Genomic DNA, 15,796 nt, shown 5'->3' on the forward strand with positions numbered 1-15,796 from the left:
AAATACAATCTCAGTAAAAGAAAGAGACATGAATTTCTTTAAAAACTTGACGTGTTTGAAATATTTTTCATTAAATTAGTTAGAATTTCTTTTACCATGCTTACGTTGCTTGTCTACTTCAAATTAGCCCTTAATTATTCATAACTGCACTGGAACTTTAAGAAAACGTGAAGACAACTAGAAGCGTCTGGTTAAACATTTGCTAGTTACCCACAGTAGAAATAGGGCAGGCAACAGGACTTATATTTCTACTCCTAAATAGTATTAACAAATCTTTGGAGGGATACAATTCGTGACTCAGGCAAAGCACTTTGCCTTCTTTGACTTATATAGAAACCGCGTACTACAGTATGACTGTGTATATTCTTTAATTTGTATATGTAGTTTTTTATTTTAAGTTTACCATCTATTTCTGTAATTCATCGTTTATTTTAGGTATTTATCAGTAGAGAGACTGATGATGAATCATGGTTAAAACCAGGTAAGTTTACCTTTTTCTCCAGTTCTTGTTTTACAAACTCACATTTCCGCCTGAGTTTTATATTTTCTTCTTCATTTTGGGTTAATTCTTCTGTCAATTTATCACACTCATTTTTTATCTTCTCCAGTTGTCGACATTGAGCCTTAACAGTATTTTTCTCTTCTACGAGTTCCATCTGATGGTAATGGGAAAATAGATTACAAAGTCACTATATGAGTTATTTTGAAACATTCCCAGACTAGAGTTTCAAATCCGTAGAACACTAGTACAGAAGGATAATTCAATTTAATTTTTACATTTAAGTTATATTAAGTGCAATCACTTATCTGAACATGGAAAACATGTATCACAGAGTTGTAGAACCATACAGTGTTTTAAAAGCATTAAATAGAAGTCTCAGATTCTGCATTTCAACTCTGCTACACTCATCAGCTTATATCACCTTAAGAAGCCCAGTATTTATGCAACTTTTCCATTACTGAAATAATTTGGAATCAGAAAGTCTAAAATCATTATTTCATTTCAGGACATAATACTAAATTTATATCTGCACAGAAATAACTGCAGAGATTTGGTATTTTTATTTTCTACAGTTGTGTGGGATTCATGCTATTCATGGAAACATGGCAGAGAAAAATTTAAAACATTTAAGGGCCTTGAAGGCCCTGAAGAGATGAGTGAATAAAGTATATTGATTTCCAGTGGAAAAGATAACTGACTGAAATGGATAGATTTCTAGAACATTTAGAAAATGCAAAAAGAAAAAATACACAAAACAAAGAAGGAAATTACACACATATTACTCGAAACCAGCTTCACGTCAGATGAGTTGTGGGATGCAGTTACACACAAAAATAAAGCTGCAGAGTAAATTCCTTCCTGAGGAAAAGTAAAAATTCTATTCTCCCAATTACACTATAAAAATAACTTTTATAGGGAAGAAGGGTAAGGAGAGAAGTTTTATGAGTTAATTTAGACACCAGAGCTAACAGAGTATACAAGCTCCTCCAAAGGACAATTCTGAGAAGGAACTTTGGTATCTTAAGTCCACAAAGACTTACGGACACAAAAACAAGCCTGCAATGCCTAAAACATTTTCCGTGAATATGCTTATAAAATCAACTTTTCAGTTCCTACTAAAGGTAATTGTATTATAACTATATACAATTATATCTATGCAGAGGGAGACAATCCAAGAAGTAAATTCCTCAATTCTATTACCTCCGAGACACAACGGAGAAAGTTAATTTTTATTAATGGAGACATTAATAGACCTAATTAATGTAGACAAGGCAGATGTGACCATTGATCTGGATTGAACCCATTTTCCACATCTGATAATCTTCAAGAAAAAGAGAACTACACCCACTTGGTATATGTATAGAAAATAATTCAAAAAGAAATACACACATATACGCAATTTTCTACGTATAGCTGACATCTTGTACAAAATTCTATTGTTGGTCTTCACTTTTTTTTTTTTTTTTTTTTTTTTTTTTACAATCTATGCAGCAACTGGTCTGTAAACACAGGGCTCTGCCCCCTTGATTTTCTGGAAGTAACTTATCAAAATTCCTCCTCTAGTTAAGTTTAAGACTTCAGGTCTTAATAAGTGTGTTAAATTTCCCTTTACTCCCCAAGTCTCTCCCAGCTGACCTTTAAGACTTTAACATTAACAACCTTAGGACAGGGTTACGTATATTCTTTCCCAAAAGCAGCTACAAAGGTTGGATGAGGCTAAAGCATGAATAAGGTCAAGATTATTACTGTAACAGTAAAAGATAATTGGTTACTGGGCACAAAAAACTACCGGCCTGAAAAATAAAAGAACAGGTAAAAAGACCTCTTTCTGTTAGAATTCCCTAAACCCACAATACTTAAATAAAATTTGATAAAAGGCATGCTAAGTTTACCTTAATTTGGAAGAAAAGTATGTCCATAAAAGTGAAACCCAATTGCAATGTAATGATGAGTTCAGAAAAAAGGTAACCAAATCACCCGCATGATGACATGTTCTCATCAGATCTTCCTACAGATGGATATCATTATCTATTTTGTTGCACTTACAGATTTTTGAATCAAGAGAATGTTGTGCATTATCATTTTATGTACTTCTAAAAAAGTTGCCTACCCCAATATATTACAAAATTCATCCCTCTCAAATTCTCTGTTTCAGAGACACAAAGCTGTACAAAAAATGCATGTAGATTAAGAAGTCTGGGAAAGTCATGGCACTGTAAATGAAAGAAGGAAGTGAATTTTTAAAAGATTCTGTTTAGGTACACCTATCAGTACCCTATCAAGGCCCTTACTGTATGATTGACCTTTCCATAGAAGAGGAACACATAGTCATGATCAAGTCATTTTGGATTGCTACCATCCAGAATACTCTTTCCTTCTTTCCCCTTGATATTAAATGCACACTCTTAATTTCAATGTCATCGTCAAAGAAAAAAAACAATACTACTTGGACAAATCATTTAAATAATGCTAGACACATTACAATTTAACTCCCCAATGTTAAGCACTGCTGTCAAAATATTTTTATTTTAATGATCCTTCTACTAACAACCATCTACATTTTTTTTATTTCTATCTTCATTAAAGGTTTTCTGTGTTACCAAGTGCTTGAGAATTATTATCAATTGTGTCATGTATGATATATTAAATAACTAACTATACTTTTCTAAGTAATATCTATTCATAACTGCAAAGATGTGGAAAATATGCATTTTTAACTAGTTGCATACTTTTGAAAAGAGGATATAAACATACTTATATTACTTATGATGAAGCACATCATGAGTCACTTAAGCTTTGATTAAGGATTTTATAGCTTTTCATGGTTAAATTGGTAGAATTTTGACATGAGCAAATTTTTAATTTAATGGGACTGAGGTGGAAAGCGTACTTATAGTGCTTCAGAAATGCACTCAAAATATGTTGGTAATTTACAACCTATCTGGAAAACCACTGCCTCCATTTATATGAATATACAAATTATTATTATTAGGACATGCAAAGTACATATATATATATATATGTATCTTACATATATATTTAATCATGTAATCAAAAATTCTTCAATAAAAGTCCTTATACAACTGTTGACTGCTAACTGTGCAGTTTAGACCACTTTAACTTTTTCAATTTTATTCAGACCACTTAAAGCCACTAAGATGCTCATTTTCTTTCCAATGCAATAGCTTAAATCAGGAGCAAATTATGTAAACTAAAGACATTAACTTGTTTCTTCATGAATAAAATACTGTATTTCATCATTTACTATATGACTGCAGTCACTTTTCTGAGAAACTGTAGAAATTAGAAATTCTAAAAACATTTTGAAATAGAAAGAACCAAAGTTAACCTTAACAAGCGTTATACATTACCACTATTCACATTCTGAAAGTGCTTCCAGATAGTGTCAGTATTTCTGCATCATGCAAGTTAAACATTTACAAAAATGCACCATCCCTGAAATATTGCAAGTTCTTTAATAAAGCCATGACAATAACTGTAAAAATAATAGTTGAAGAAGAAATGTTCAACATCAAAACCCTACAGCCTCGTATATCTCCTGTTCTGATCACAGACATACATATTTCACTACTTTTGAACTAAGAAAAGCTTTTGAACTAAATCTGTTAACTCTTACATTTTTTTACTCTGACCTTTAAACTTCTATGATGACCTGCAATAAAATGTATGTTAAACGTTTTAAAGCCCACGCTTTATTACTGTCATCAGTCAATAGGGAAAAAATAAAACCCAACAGTCTCACATTGGAATTCTTGAGAATAAGTACCTTTAGCGTTCTAAGCTGAGCCTCCGCATCATCCTTTTCTTGTTTAAGGAGTTTCATGAGCTCTTGAACATTTTGTTCATGTTTGATTTTAACATTTTGTAACTCTGATCTAAGATCTGCCAACTCCCGCTGGTGAACTTCTCTTTCCATCTTCAGCTGCCTGTTAGCTGAAGTTATCTCTTCATGCTTAGATTTCTGCTGTTTCTGGAGATCTGAGAGGGTCTTATGTAATTCCTTTTTGACTTTCTCCTCTTCTGCTATTCTGTTTGTTAGTTCCACACGTACAGAGCTTAAGTTTTTTACATCTGCTTGCATTTCTAAGAGTTTTTCTTGGTCTTTTTTATGGATCAAGTTACTAGTTGCAAGTTCTGTCTCCAAGTGTTCCTTTTCAGCTTGCATTTGATTTTGTAGAAAGACTTGCTTTTTCAATTCATTCTCTAATGTTTTTACAGTACCTTGAACTTCTTTGATCTCTTCTTCAAGAGATACCTGGTGAGACTTCATTTCACTCAGTTTTACCTCCTTGCAGTGAAGGAGTTCTTCCTGCTGAGCTCTCTTTGTAAGCACATCATTCAACTCTTTCCGAAGGTTTTCTATTTGGTGTATAGCAGAGAGAAGTTGACTTCTGAGGTCATCCTTTTCTTTGAGGGCCTAGGAAAGAAGTAAAAGAAATCCAGCGCGAAGCAAAGTAATTAAAAAAAAAAAATATGTTGGAACAATGTCCTTAGTCATTCCTAACATCTAAGGAACAATTAGCACAAGTCCTGTGAAAATACAGTTTTTGCTTCTAATGAACTCAGTACAAATGTATTCAGTGTTTCTTTAAATTCAGACACGAACATTTGTGATCTCAAAGGTATACCTGTCCTTAAAAGCCTCCTAAGCAGGGACAGTTTTGGTTAATCCCCCGCTTTTCTCACCCTCTGCAGACTGAGATGGGTTTCTTTGCTGGTTCCTCCAAATAGCAAGATGGGAGGAAATGAGGCAATACAGTAATGCAGCAGAACACAGGGAGGACTATTGGTCACACACACCTTACCAACACGTCCATTTCATAGGCTAACTTCCTTTGTGCATTTTCTAAAATATTACATATGAAGTATATCAAGTTGAAATTATTTTTGAAGCTACACACGGTAGATGAATGAATAGCAGTTAAAAGCCTTGATCACTAATGCATCAAAGCCAAGAAATGAATACTTCAACTTCAAGATAAGAGTCAGTCACATTTAATAAAAATTCCACTGTTTTCCTAAGGAGCTTAAGGGTTGGAGGTTTTTTCCCCAATTTCTGTATTTCAGGTTAAAAAAATCCTAGAAAGTGTGGTAAGTGACAAGAAAAATGTGCACTGCAAGTACACGTGCGTTACTAAATACTATACTACATTAAACTCATGTCTCACATGCACCATTCCTGATTCTTACTTATCTCAAGTTATAATTTAATTTTTTTAACTTTCTGTTTAAAATGAGAAGGAATTTACATCTATCCCAAGTCACACACAACTCCTACTACAGGAAAGAAAGAATGATAAAGGGACAATACGAGATTTTCCTGATGTATCACAAATTTTATACTGAATTTTACTGACTATTTCCACTAATTCCACCAAAAGTACACATTTCTTACAGATATAGCAAAATTACTTGAAATAATCCATAACAAAAAGGCACTTAAGGTTAGCAGTGTGCAGGTTGAAAATAATAAAACAATTTGTAATTACATCAAGAATAAGCAATGCAAAACAAAATACAGGAATAAAAAAATCAAAGATGTAGGGTAATGACCATCATGCTTTTTTTCTGAAAAAATATCAGTATTTCAACCTTTCTAAAACTGTCTTGCAATTCTAGTTGCATGATTTGGCTAAACAAAACTAGTAAAATTTTTAAAAAAGCACCATAAGTAACTCACTTTGAGTGTAATTATGTTTCCTACATTCCCTACTTAGAAGAAAATACATTCCAAAAGACACAAGATGTTAGAGATTCCCACCATCAACCAATACCAAGGATAACCACATAGGCAAGACTTTAACCAAGTTAGCCCAATAACTCCAAAACAATGAAACCTAAACAGTCTTTCTATAGCCCACCCATTCTCTGCAAATATTTGGAACATCTCATAAAATTGCAAGCTATGATTGTAATCCACTTTTAAAAACTTGCCATCAATCCTTTGAAGTCCTGTAACAGCAAGCAAAGACAACAGACTGCCATGTCTCCTCTTTCTTTATTATTTATTTTTATAGACTTTTTTGTCACAGATGTTAATTGTCTATATATTTCAAAGCTGGTTAAATTATGTTCATTTAGTTCCCTGAAGCTTATCACAAATGCTGCATCTAGATTGATTATATCCTCATATGGAAACTGTCTACAACTTTGTATTGAGAACATGAAATACTGTTTGTATTTTTTCTCCTCCACAATGACACACAGTTTATTTTATATTACATATCCTCCAACACAGAGATTTTCTTCAGGAGTGACACTTACCCTCAAAGATGTTGGCAAAAAGCTGATGACTTTAAAAATAAGAGCAAATACTGAAAGCATTCCTTAAATGGATCTTAAGCCAAAGTGACTGCATTTAGAATTTTTATGCATTTGTCACAAAAAGGTAAAATCCACGTCAAAGAGGTCATTACATTCTTTACATAATAAAGAAAATTTCAGTGTGGACAGCGCTACCAATTGCCAAAGACCTGTCCATGCATTTACATGAACAGTGATTTCAGAGCCTTTTGGGGCTCCTGCGTACTATTCACAACACTCCTCTACTTTTTGCTTCTCATTTACCTGTTACGAGACACACATGATTTCTAAATACCAGGAAAGATCATGGAAAGGATCATCTTGAGTGAGGTCTCACGGCAAGTGCAGGGCAGCCAAGGGATCAGGGCTGGCCAGCATGAGTTTAGGAAAGGGAGGTCCTGCTTAATCAACCTGATCTCTTTCTATGACCATGTGACCCACCTTCTGGATGTGGGGGAGGCTGTGGACGTTGTCTGTCTGGACTTTGGTAAGGCCTTTGACACCGTCCCCCACAGCATTCTCCTGGAGAAGCTGGCGAATCACGGCATAGACAAGTGTACTCTTTGCTGGGTTAAAAACTGGCTGGATGGCCGTGCCCAGAGAGTTGTGATTAATGGGGTGAAATCCTCTTGGCGGCCAGTCACCAGTGGTGTCCCTCAGGGCTCAGCTTTGGGGCCAGTTTTGTTTAATATCTTTATCAATGATCTGGGTGAGGGGATTGAGTGCACCCCCAGTAAGTTTGCAGGCGACACCAAACTAGGTGGGAGTGTTGATCTGCTCGAGGGTAGGAAGGCTCTACAGAGGGACCTGGACAGGCTGGATCGATGGGCCAAGGCCAACTGTATGAGGTTTAATAAGGCCGTGTGCCAGGTCCTGCATTTCGGTCACAACAACCCCAAGCAATGCTACAGGCTTGGGGAAGAGTGGCTAGAAAGCTGCCCGGCAGAAAAGGACCTGGGGGTGCTGGTGGACGGCCAGCTTAACATGGGCCAGCAGTGTGCCCAGGTGGCCAAGAGGGCCAACAGCATTCTGGCTTGTATCAGGAATAGCATGGCCAGCAGGAGCAGGGAAGTGATTGTGCCTCTGTACTCAGCACTGGTGAGGCCTCACCTCGAGTCCTGTCTTCAGTTCTGGGCCCCTCTGTACAAGAGGGACATTGAAGTGCTGGAGCGTGTCCAGAGGCTACCCTGGAGCCTCACCCTACCAGGCTGGTGAGGGGTCTGGAGACCAGGTCATATGAGGAGAGGCTGAGGGAGCTGGGCATGTTTAGCTTGGAGAAGAGGAGGCTGAGGGGAGACCTCATTGCCCTCTACAACTACCTGAAAGGAGGTTGTAGGGAGGTGGGTGTTGGCCTCTTCTCCCAGGTGAATAATGACAGGACCAGAGAAATGGTCTGAAGTTGCGTCAGGGGAGGTTTAGGTTAGACATTAGGAAGAATTACTTTACTGAAAGAGCGGTCAGGCACTGGAACAGCCTGCCCAGGGAGGTGGTTGAGTCACCATCCCTAGAGGTGTTTAAGAAATGTCTAGATTTAGCACTTCAGGGCATGCTCTAGTGGCAGAGATTGTAGGTTGTTTGTTTGTGGGGGTTTGTTTTGTTTTTTGGTTTTTTGTTTGGTTGGTTTTTTTCTTTTTTTGTGTGTGTGTATGGTCAGACTCGATGATCTCAAAGGTCCCTTCCAACCATGAAGATTCTATGATTCTATTCTATGATTCTAAATGATTCAGGTTTTCTTCCTTTCTGTTAACACCTCAAACAAAAAATATCTACTTTTCTGTCTCCAAAAATTAAATCCAAACTAAGTTGCAGTTCCTTACAATATTTCAGAACCTGTAGCCTTTATTAGCAATAAAAGCTGTCATTACTAAGCCTGGAGTCTGAGAAAAGCTTAAATACAGAATGGAATTAAAAATATGTTAGTTGTGCCAAAGTCCGTATAGCATTACGGTCTGCTAGCGATCCGACACACATGGTGAAAGTAAACACCTACTCTCAAAGATGTGACCATTGTTCACTACATGAAACAATGCATAACTTGAACACGGGTTATTACTTAATGTGATTAATTTTTATTTTTTTTTTTAAAATAACAACACATTATTTCCTTAAAAATTAAGTAAAAGTAAGCTATGTTAACTGTTAACTGAAAAGACAAAGTAAAAGCAACATCCATACGGAAAATTTCTTTTTTACAAGAAGAAAGCTTTGATTAAGTGAAAAGACTGAAATAAATACTGGATAAAGAAGAGAATGTGGAACTCTGTAATAGCTAAAAAGTATTGCCATCTATTAACTGTTTTGTAGTTCACCAGAAAATTTGGTCCAGAACTTAAGGCGGAAAGTGGTTTAAAGTTACAGTTTGCGTAAATAAACTCCTCATCTTGAATTCTAAAATAAATGGAAAGAGGACAAAACAAAAAAAAAACCATAGTCAATCTTACCTGATTGTTTTTGTCCATCAGTTGGTTGATAGTTTCATTTTGCTTTTCCACCTCACGATCCAGTTTCTTACATTTCAGCTTCCATTGGCGGATGGTTTCCTGTGCTCTCACCTTCAAATCTTCTCTTTTTTTCTCAATCTCCAGCCTGAGTGCCTCTGAATGCTTGAATTCCGTGAGGTACCTCTCTGCTTCCTTGGTACTCTCTTCAACCTGTTGAGCTAACTCAGCAGACTGGAGTTCAGTTTGCCTACGTCCATTCTCACAAGCCTTGTAGGAACTCTGTATCTCCTTTAGCTGGTCCAGGATTTTTTCTTGCTGCTTCTCCCTGTTTTCCAGGTCAGATGTTAATGCCTGGAATCATCATAGCAAAATATGAAAATTCCAACTCTAAAGATATACAATAGAAACCTTACCAATCAACATACAGTGACGTTAAATCACATTTCTATCTAAAATATGAGTAGCATAAAAGATCTCTTGGCTACTGGGGAAAGCCCTGTTAGCCCACAGAATCTCCTCCCTCTGCAATAGTAAAGAACTTCAACACAAGATACCAAAAAAAATGGTTACTTTAGCCTGTATTTTACTTTATGCACTTGTTCCTCTTCTGGTTGTTCTTGTTATATGTATTTTAAGTTTGAGAAGGAATCAATGACCAGGATTCTCATATGATACACACTAGACAAATATGGAGTAAAGCAAATAGTAAGATGTAAGGAGATTACTATAAACAGATGAGAGGGGAAAAAAAAAGTGGCAGAGAAAGAACAGCATTCACCACAACAAAAGTGATCTATAGTATATGAGCTAGTTGTTGCCCAGTTTTATGCTGGTTGCTTTTATGGAAGCAACATGCTGAATAAGGAATTTGGAAAGCACTGATGAATACAAAGAGAATACAGCAGCTTCCTAGATGTTTCTAGAACAACATGTAAAGATGTTTGAAAACGTAGCAAGAGTATTAAAGCCAGCATTAGTCAATCTTTCAATACCGAATGAAATTGAAACCACACATTTTAAAAATAACAAGCCCTGGCTATCTCAAATCTGAGGCTATTTCTCAGGGCAGTCTCATAAGCAAGTCAGGAAAAGTGTTCTCTATATAACTTCTGCAAGGGCGTATTCAGAAATCAGTTATTGAAACTTCACTAGCAAAAGTGTTTTAGTAAGATCATCACGTAAATTTCACATTAGAATTCTGTATTTCAGGCCTATTTAGACGGCTTTCATGCCATTCAGTATTTTCATTAATGACTTAGATGAATTTAATAGGCCTGCTCTATCGTCAGTCAAAGATATTATCAAGCTTCAATGGATGGAAATGCTTTTGAGAAAAGGACTAGATTTCAGAACAAGTGAAACAAATTGAAGATGTAGTCTGAAATAAACAGAGTGCAATTTGGAAGGGACAAGGGAAAAATACTTTGCCTAGAAAAGAATAGGTGACTTTACAGATGCCCATAGAATGACTATTTAGACAAAGGTCCTTCCACGAGGCTGGTGTGTGTGTGCGTGTGTGTGTGTGCGGCTTGGGTTTGTTGGGTTGTGTCCCCCTCCAAACCTGGTCATTACTGTTTGGGAGGCAATAAACTGCATAAATTGTACCAGTCTTTTCAGGATAGCATTTGCTGTCCTGGAAAGAAGACTGCATGTGCACTCTTGCATGTGACAGACCATGGTACTGTCAGAAAATACAGACAGGAAGGGATGGACACTACAGACAAGAACAACCAGTCCGGCTCACTAGTACCCATGATGCAAAACAGGAGTGGGATTATCCACTGGACAATCAGTTGCTCACCTGTAGGATGAATATTCCTGATCCAGACACAACAGAGATACAGATAATAAACCAGATAATAGTTAAACATATTACGGAATAGCTGTTGAGTAAATCTTACACCAGTAGCAAAATGAAAACAGGAAAGTCTTTTTAGATTTACAGTTCTATACATTAGAAAAAACACACATATGTTCTGCTTCACTATTATTTAAACACTCATTTTCAAGCACATCAGGCAAAATGACCGGTCTAACCTTGTAAAAAGTCGTAAGGTAAAAAGATTCGCAAGACCAAACAACCAACGAAAAAACCTCACAAGCTCCAACTAGCAAAATTTTAATCAAAATCAGTTTAGTTTCAAAGGAAAACAGAGATTACAATACTACTTTAAAGGTAAGCCTTTAAATTCTGAATATAGCAGAAGTTAAAAAACAGCCCAGTAAAACACAGTCAGACATTACATTTACCCTTCCATAGATTTTCTAAAAGGGGTCATCATTTCTTCAGTCATGTGATTATACATGCTATTATAACTTCCCATTTTATGTCTTTCTGGAGACACCGTAGAGGATGTCAGCCTAAACTGATGTACTGTTCAACTCTGCATCATTTGAAAATAGTTATTTATGCCTAATTTCCCCAGAGAACACACTTCATTAATACACCTACAGTTCCCACAGACTTTTTAATGAAATATGAGTCTAAGCTTAAACAGAGAAAACAATGTTCAATTAATTGTAAACACTCATTTCAGTATGTAGAAGCAAATCCTGATCTCCAATTTATCGATTATGGTAAAATGAAAAAAATGGGACCATTTGTTTTAGATGTTTGTCTTCAAGCACAACTAATTTATCATGAGCTATTTGCAGGAAGAGGAAAAATGAACTTTGACATGGATGTACCAATATAAATGTGAATTTTAATGTTTTATTTTTAAAATTTGTGAAAATAAAATAGATCCTTGCAAATAGTTTGTGCTTTGCTTAGAAAAGTTAAGCAAGCACAGACCCAAAACAATTGAAGTCAGCTGGAAAACAGCAGCATAGCATATCGACATTTTACGCAGCTTTCTGTGTAAAGCAAGGGGATTGAGAAACAGAGGGTCTCCACACTCTTTGTTTTTATAATATCATAACAGGAGTCCCAAATGTACTGACCTGTACTTTTGAATTCCTATTTGACAAACAGATATGTATCTGTATGTTAACACGTATGCAGTTGTCAAAATTCTGTTTGATCAATAAGAGCTTACCCTACTGGTATTTAAAACATTTAAAAAGCAACTTTTCAGACATGGGCTGTCAGAAAAATAAGAAAGCAAAAAATCTGATATGAAATCATATTTATCATCTATACACACAGAGAGATAGGTTTCCCAGAAAGAAGAAAGCCTCTTTCCAGGTATGGCGTATCCATACATTCACACAAGGGGAACAGACATACACACGCACCATCTGTTAGAGATTATTTTTTTTTCCTTCAGTACCTGTAAAAGCACACCTCAAACCTCACTGTCCACATACAAAGCTTTAAGTTTCTATAAAAACAAAGATTGGTTCCTTGGAAAATCCCAATACTCAATCCCAATTTCTAGGCATTATGAGGAAATAGTAGGATGACTGATTGCTTGCAAATTTTAAAATAACATTTCTAACAGTAAGTACAGTTACAGACAAGTAGTCTCTTTGCCATTTGTCATTACCTGCCTGCACACATCAACACTGCAGCTGATTTGAAGTAAACCTTTACAACAATGAACACCTGGAGTTCATCAGAACCATCTTAAAGGACACAGTTTTCATTTAACAATTGGAAATATCAATCAACAGGGTCAGAAGAGCATACCCTGCTAAACACGATACCCCTTTCAGACACACACTGCTCAGAAAATGATTGAGTATTAGTTTCTATGGAACTGTACTATCAGCAGATAGTAAATAGTTAATACAACACATAACGCAAGTTACATTACTACATATTTTTAATGCCTAATTTTGATTTTATGAGAATTAAGATTGTTTTGATAATAAAAAATAATTATGCAAATTACTGTTGTCATTGGAAAAACATTGTGCTTGGCAGTGGTGGGTTGCAAAAGTACGGCCTTGCAGTTTCATCACAATGAAGATCTTATAGACTTAAGCTTTTAATTTCTTTCTAAACAATCTTATAACTAAAAATAACAGATAAAGAAGCTAAATGCATAGCACCACATTTTTCTATTTTGGCATATTTAAAAAAATTAGATTTAATATATGAAATTTTAAAAATGTAAATACCATGTGCCTATTTTTCATAAGCGTGTCAAGACGTTGTCTTGAAATTTACCTATTTTATCTTAAAATAACAAAGTATCTTGCACAGAATGTTTAAACATGCACTCATGTCAGTATGGTTCAGTCTTGAATATTAAAATGATAACTCTGGGATTAAGTAGGTACCTGCTTCCCCATCAGGTTTTATATCATTTGCATACAGATATCTGTAGGACTCTCAATCCTCAGTTTCCCTTCAGCCTTTTAGTCCTTATTTTCCTTCTCAGCCACAGAATCTCAGTTGCAAAGACCATTAAATATGCATGCAGGCAATACATCATAAAATGTTATCATTAACTTGAGGCACGTAGCTTGACTGTTTCCTTTGCAAAGTTGTTTGCATGCACATCCTACAGCAGCTGTGGCCAGAGCACTACTGAATACAGCTTCAGCACAGGCTGAAATTCAGACAGGGCTTGGGTCAGACACTGTGAGGACCTATTCTGGTATTATCATCAAGTGTTCTGCCACAGGGTTTCTGTGATTTTTTTTTTTTTGTTGTTGTTGATTTGTTCATGAGTTTGGTTGGGTTTTTTTCATTATCATTGAGGGTGAAATACTGTGTTACCTGTGGGAAAGGAGTTGCCCTTCATTAGGATGCCATAGCATACAGAAGATAAAGGAAGTGCTACTAAAAGAAAAATAAATTTAAAACCTAACACAACAAACATAAGTTTTCTCTCAGCCTCCAGAGTTGTGGGATTTGAAGGAACTGGTCAAAGAGAAACACCAGTCCTTACCACAGACTACATCTTAATCCAGATCTTGCGTCTGTTTATATTTACAGTGCCCAGTGCCCTGCTAGTGCTACAGAAATTGGAATTATCACAGATCTCAGTCTCCATCTTTGTTTTGGGAACATGTTTAAACTTCGTGCTTGAAGTTGTCTTCTAATTTTCACATCCTTATCTTGGAATTACCCTTCTAGGTAATACAGAATGTAAATATTTTAAGGAATTGTACAAGACAGGAATACAGAGATGTGGTGGTTTGGGTTTGTTTGTTTGGGTTTTTTTTAAATATTCATCCAATTTTCTCCTCAGTAGTAAACAAGAGTGAGATAATCTAAGAAAAAGGACAAGCAATGTCAGGAGGTTGCACTTATTAGGAAAAAAAGAAAAAAAAAATCACCTTCCTCGGACGTCTAAGTTTCTCTTCCAAGTAGAAAATTACTAAACACCTGTGATTAAAAAAAAAAATTCTATGCAGATGAGAAATGCTGCCTTTATAGATTAAAACTCCAGATTCCAAGGAGCATCTAGTGTCTTTGGTAGCTGAAGCTCAGTCACCCAGAGAACTCAGTGAGCTGCTCTGGATGCAATAGAAGCATGACAATATTCTGTGACATACATTTCAACAGCATGGAGGTTCTCCTGACAGAAGAAATCCAGGATATTCATTTAACAATTCACTGTTAAAATGTATTGCATATATATGTAGAGCAGTTACTAGCATGTTTTGCATTGCAGTTACTATAGAAAATCTTGACTGTGGTATGTTGTCTCTTCTCAGTCTTTACATAAGACAACCCTGGGTTCCAATTTTTCTAACTGGATTAATTTTATTGCTGCATTTTCATAGTTCCACTGCTAACAGAACCAAGGGGAAGGTCTTTGAATACTCATGTCAACTCCTTCGCCACCAACATAACATCAAATACACTCCTTCTGGTTTTAATATCTGAAGATTTTTATAAAAGAGAAATATGTTCATGGAACACTTTAAAAATGTCGTTAAGATTAGTTGCTAAATCCTAGCGTACAGCATGTTAACACTCTAGAGATCTGAATGCAAGTATCATTTTCAAAACTGATTAAAGTTTGTATCAGCCCTCAGACACTACACCACCACCACAGACATTTCAATTGCCAGGCTCTGGCTAGAGATGACATAGAACAGAGGTGATTAACATACGCAAAAACAGAGGCAACATTTGACCCAAGTGAAACAGCTCCGCATCTAGGTTTTTTACATATCCAACATCCTAATATGTAATATAGCTTTCAACTTTCACAAGAAACTGGAGGCAGAGAAAGAGGCCAAGATTTTCCAATTAAGAGCCTAGTTATTTATCCGAAGTATAAACTAATCACCACAGGCACTAAATACGCGACCGCACTGTTCTAGTAACTCGTGTAGTTTGGACTTCTAGTTCCCAGATTGACTACACATGTCATACTTTTGACCTGGATTTTCAACATCTAATTTAAAAATAAAATCACCACAAACTGCAAAACAAAATTCATACTAGGTTTAGAAAACACACCACATTGTGTTGTATTCAGCACAACATTCCTTAAAACTTTCATGAACATTTAAAATGTGAGGATCCCTCATTTGCTCCAATTTGGAGAGCTAATGCCTTATATCACTGTTACGTGCAAACATTCTATACTGATAAAAAAAAATAATAACGAGGAAGCCACAT

At 35.9% G+C, this 15,796-nt stretch overlaps 1 protein-coding gene across 1 annotated transcript in view; it reads right to left on the minus strand.

Moving 5' to 3' along the window:
* CEP128 (centrosomal protein 128) overlaps window positions 1-15,796 on the minus strand; it is a 132,406-nt gene that overhangs the window by 75,071 nt on the left and 41,539 nt on the right. The window contains exons 13-15 of the mRNA XM_074585431.1: window positions 9,268-9,618; window positions 4,290-4,940; window positions 492-656 (exon numbers count right to left, since the gene is read on the minus strand). Of these exons, the coding sequence (XP_074441532.1) occupies window positions 492-656; window positions 4,290-4,940; window positions 9,268-9,618 (1,167 nt within the window). The remainder of the gene's footprint in view (window positions 1-491; window positions 657-4,289; window positions 4,941-9,267; window positions 9,619-15,796) is intronic.

The sequence above is a fragment of the Larus michahellis genome, chromosome 4 (genome assembly GCF_964199755.1).
Source record: "Larus michahellis chromosome 4, bLarMic1.1, whole genome shotgun sequence".
Lineage (NCBI taxonomy): Eukaryota > Metazoa > Chordata > Aves > Charadriiformes > Laridae > Larus > Larus michahellis.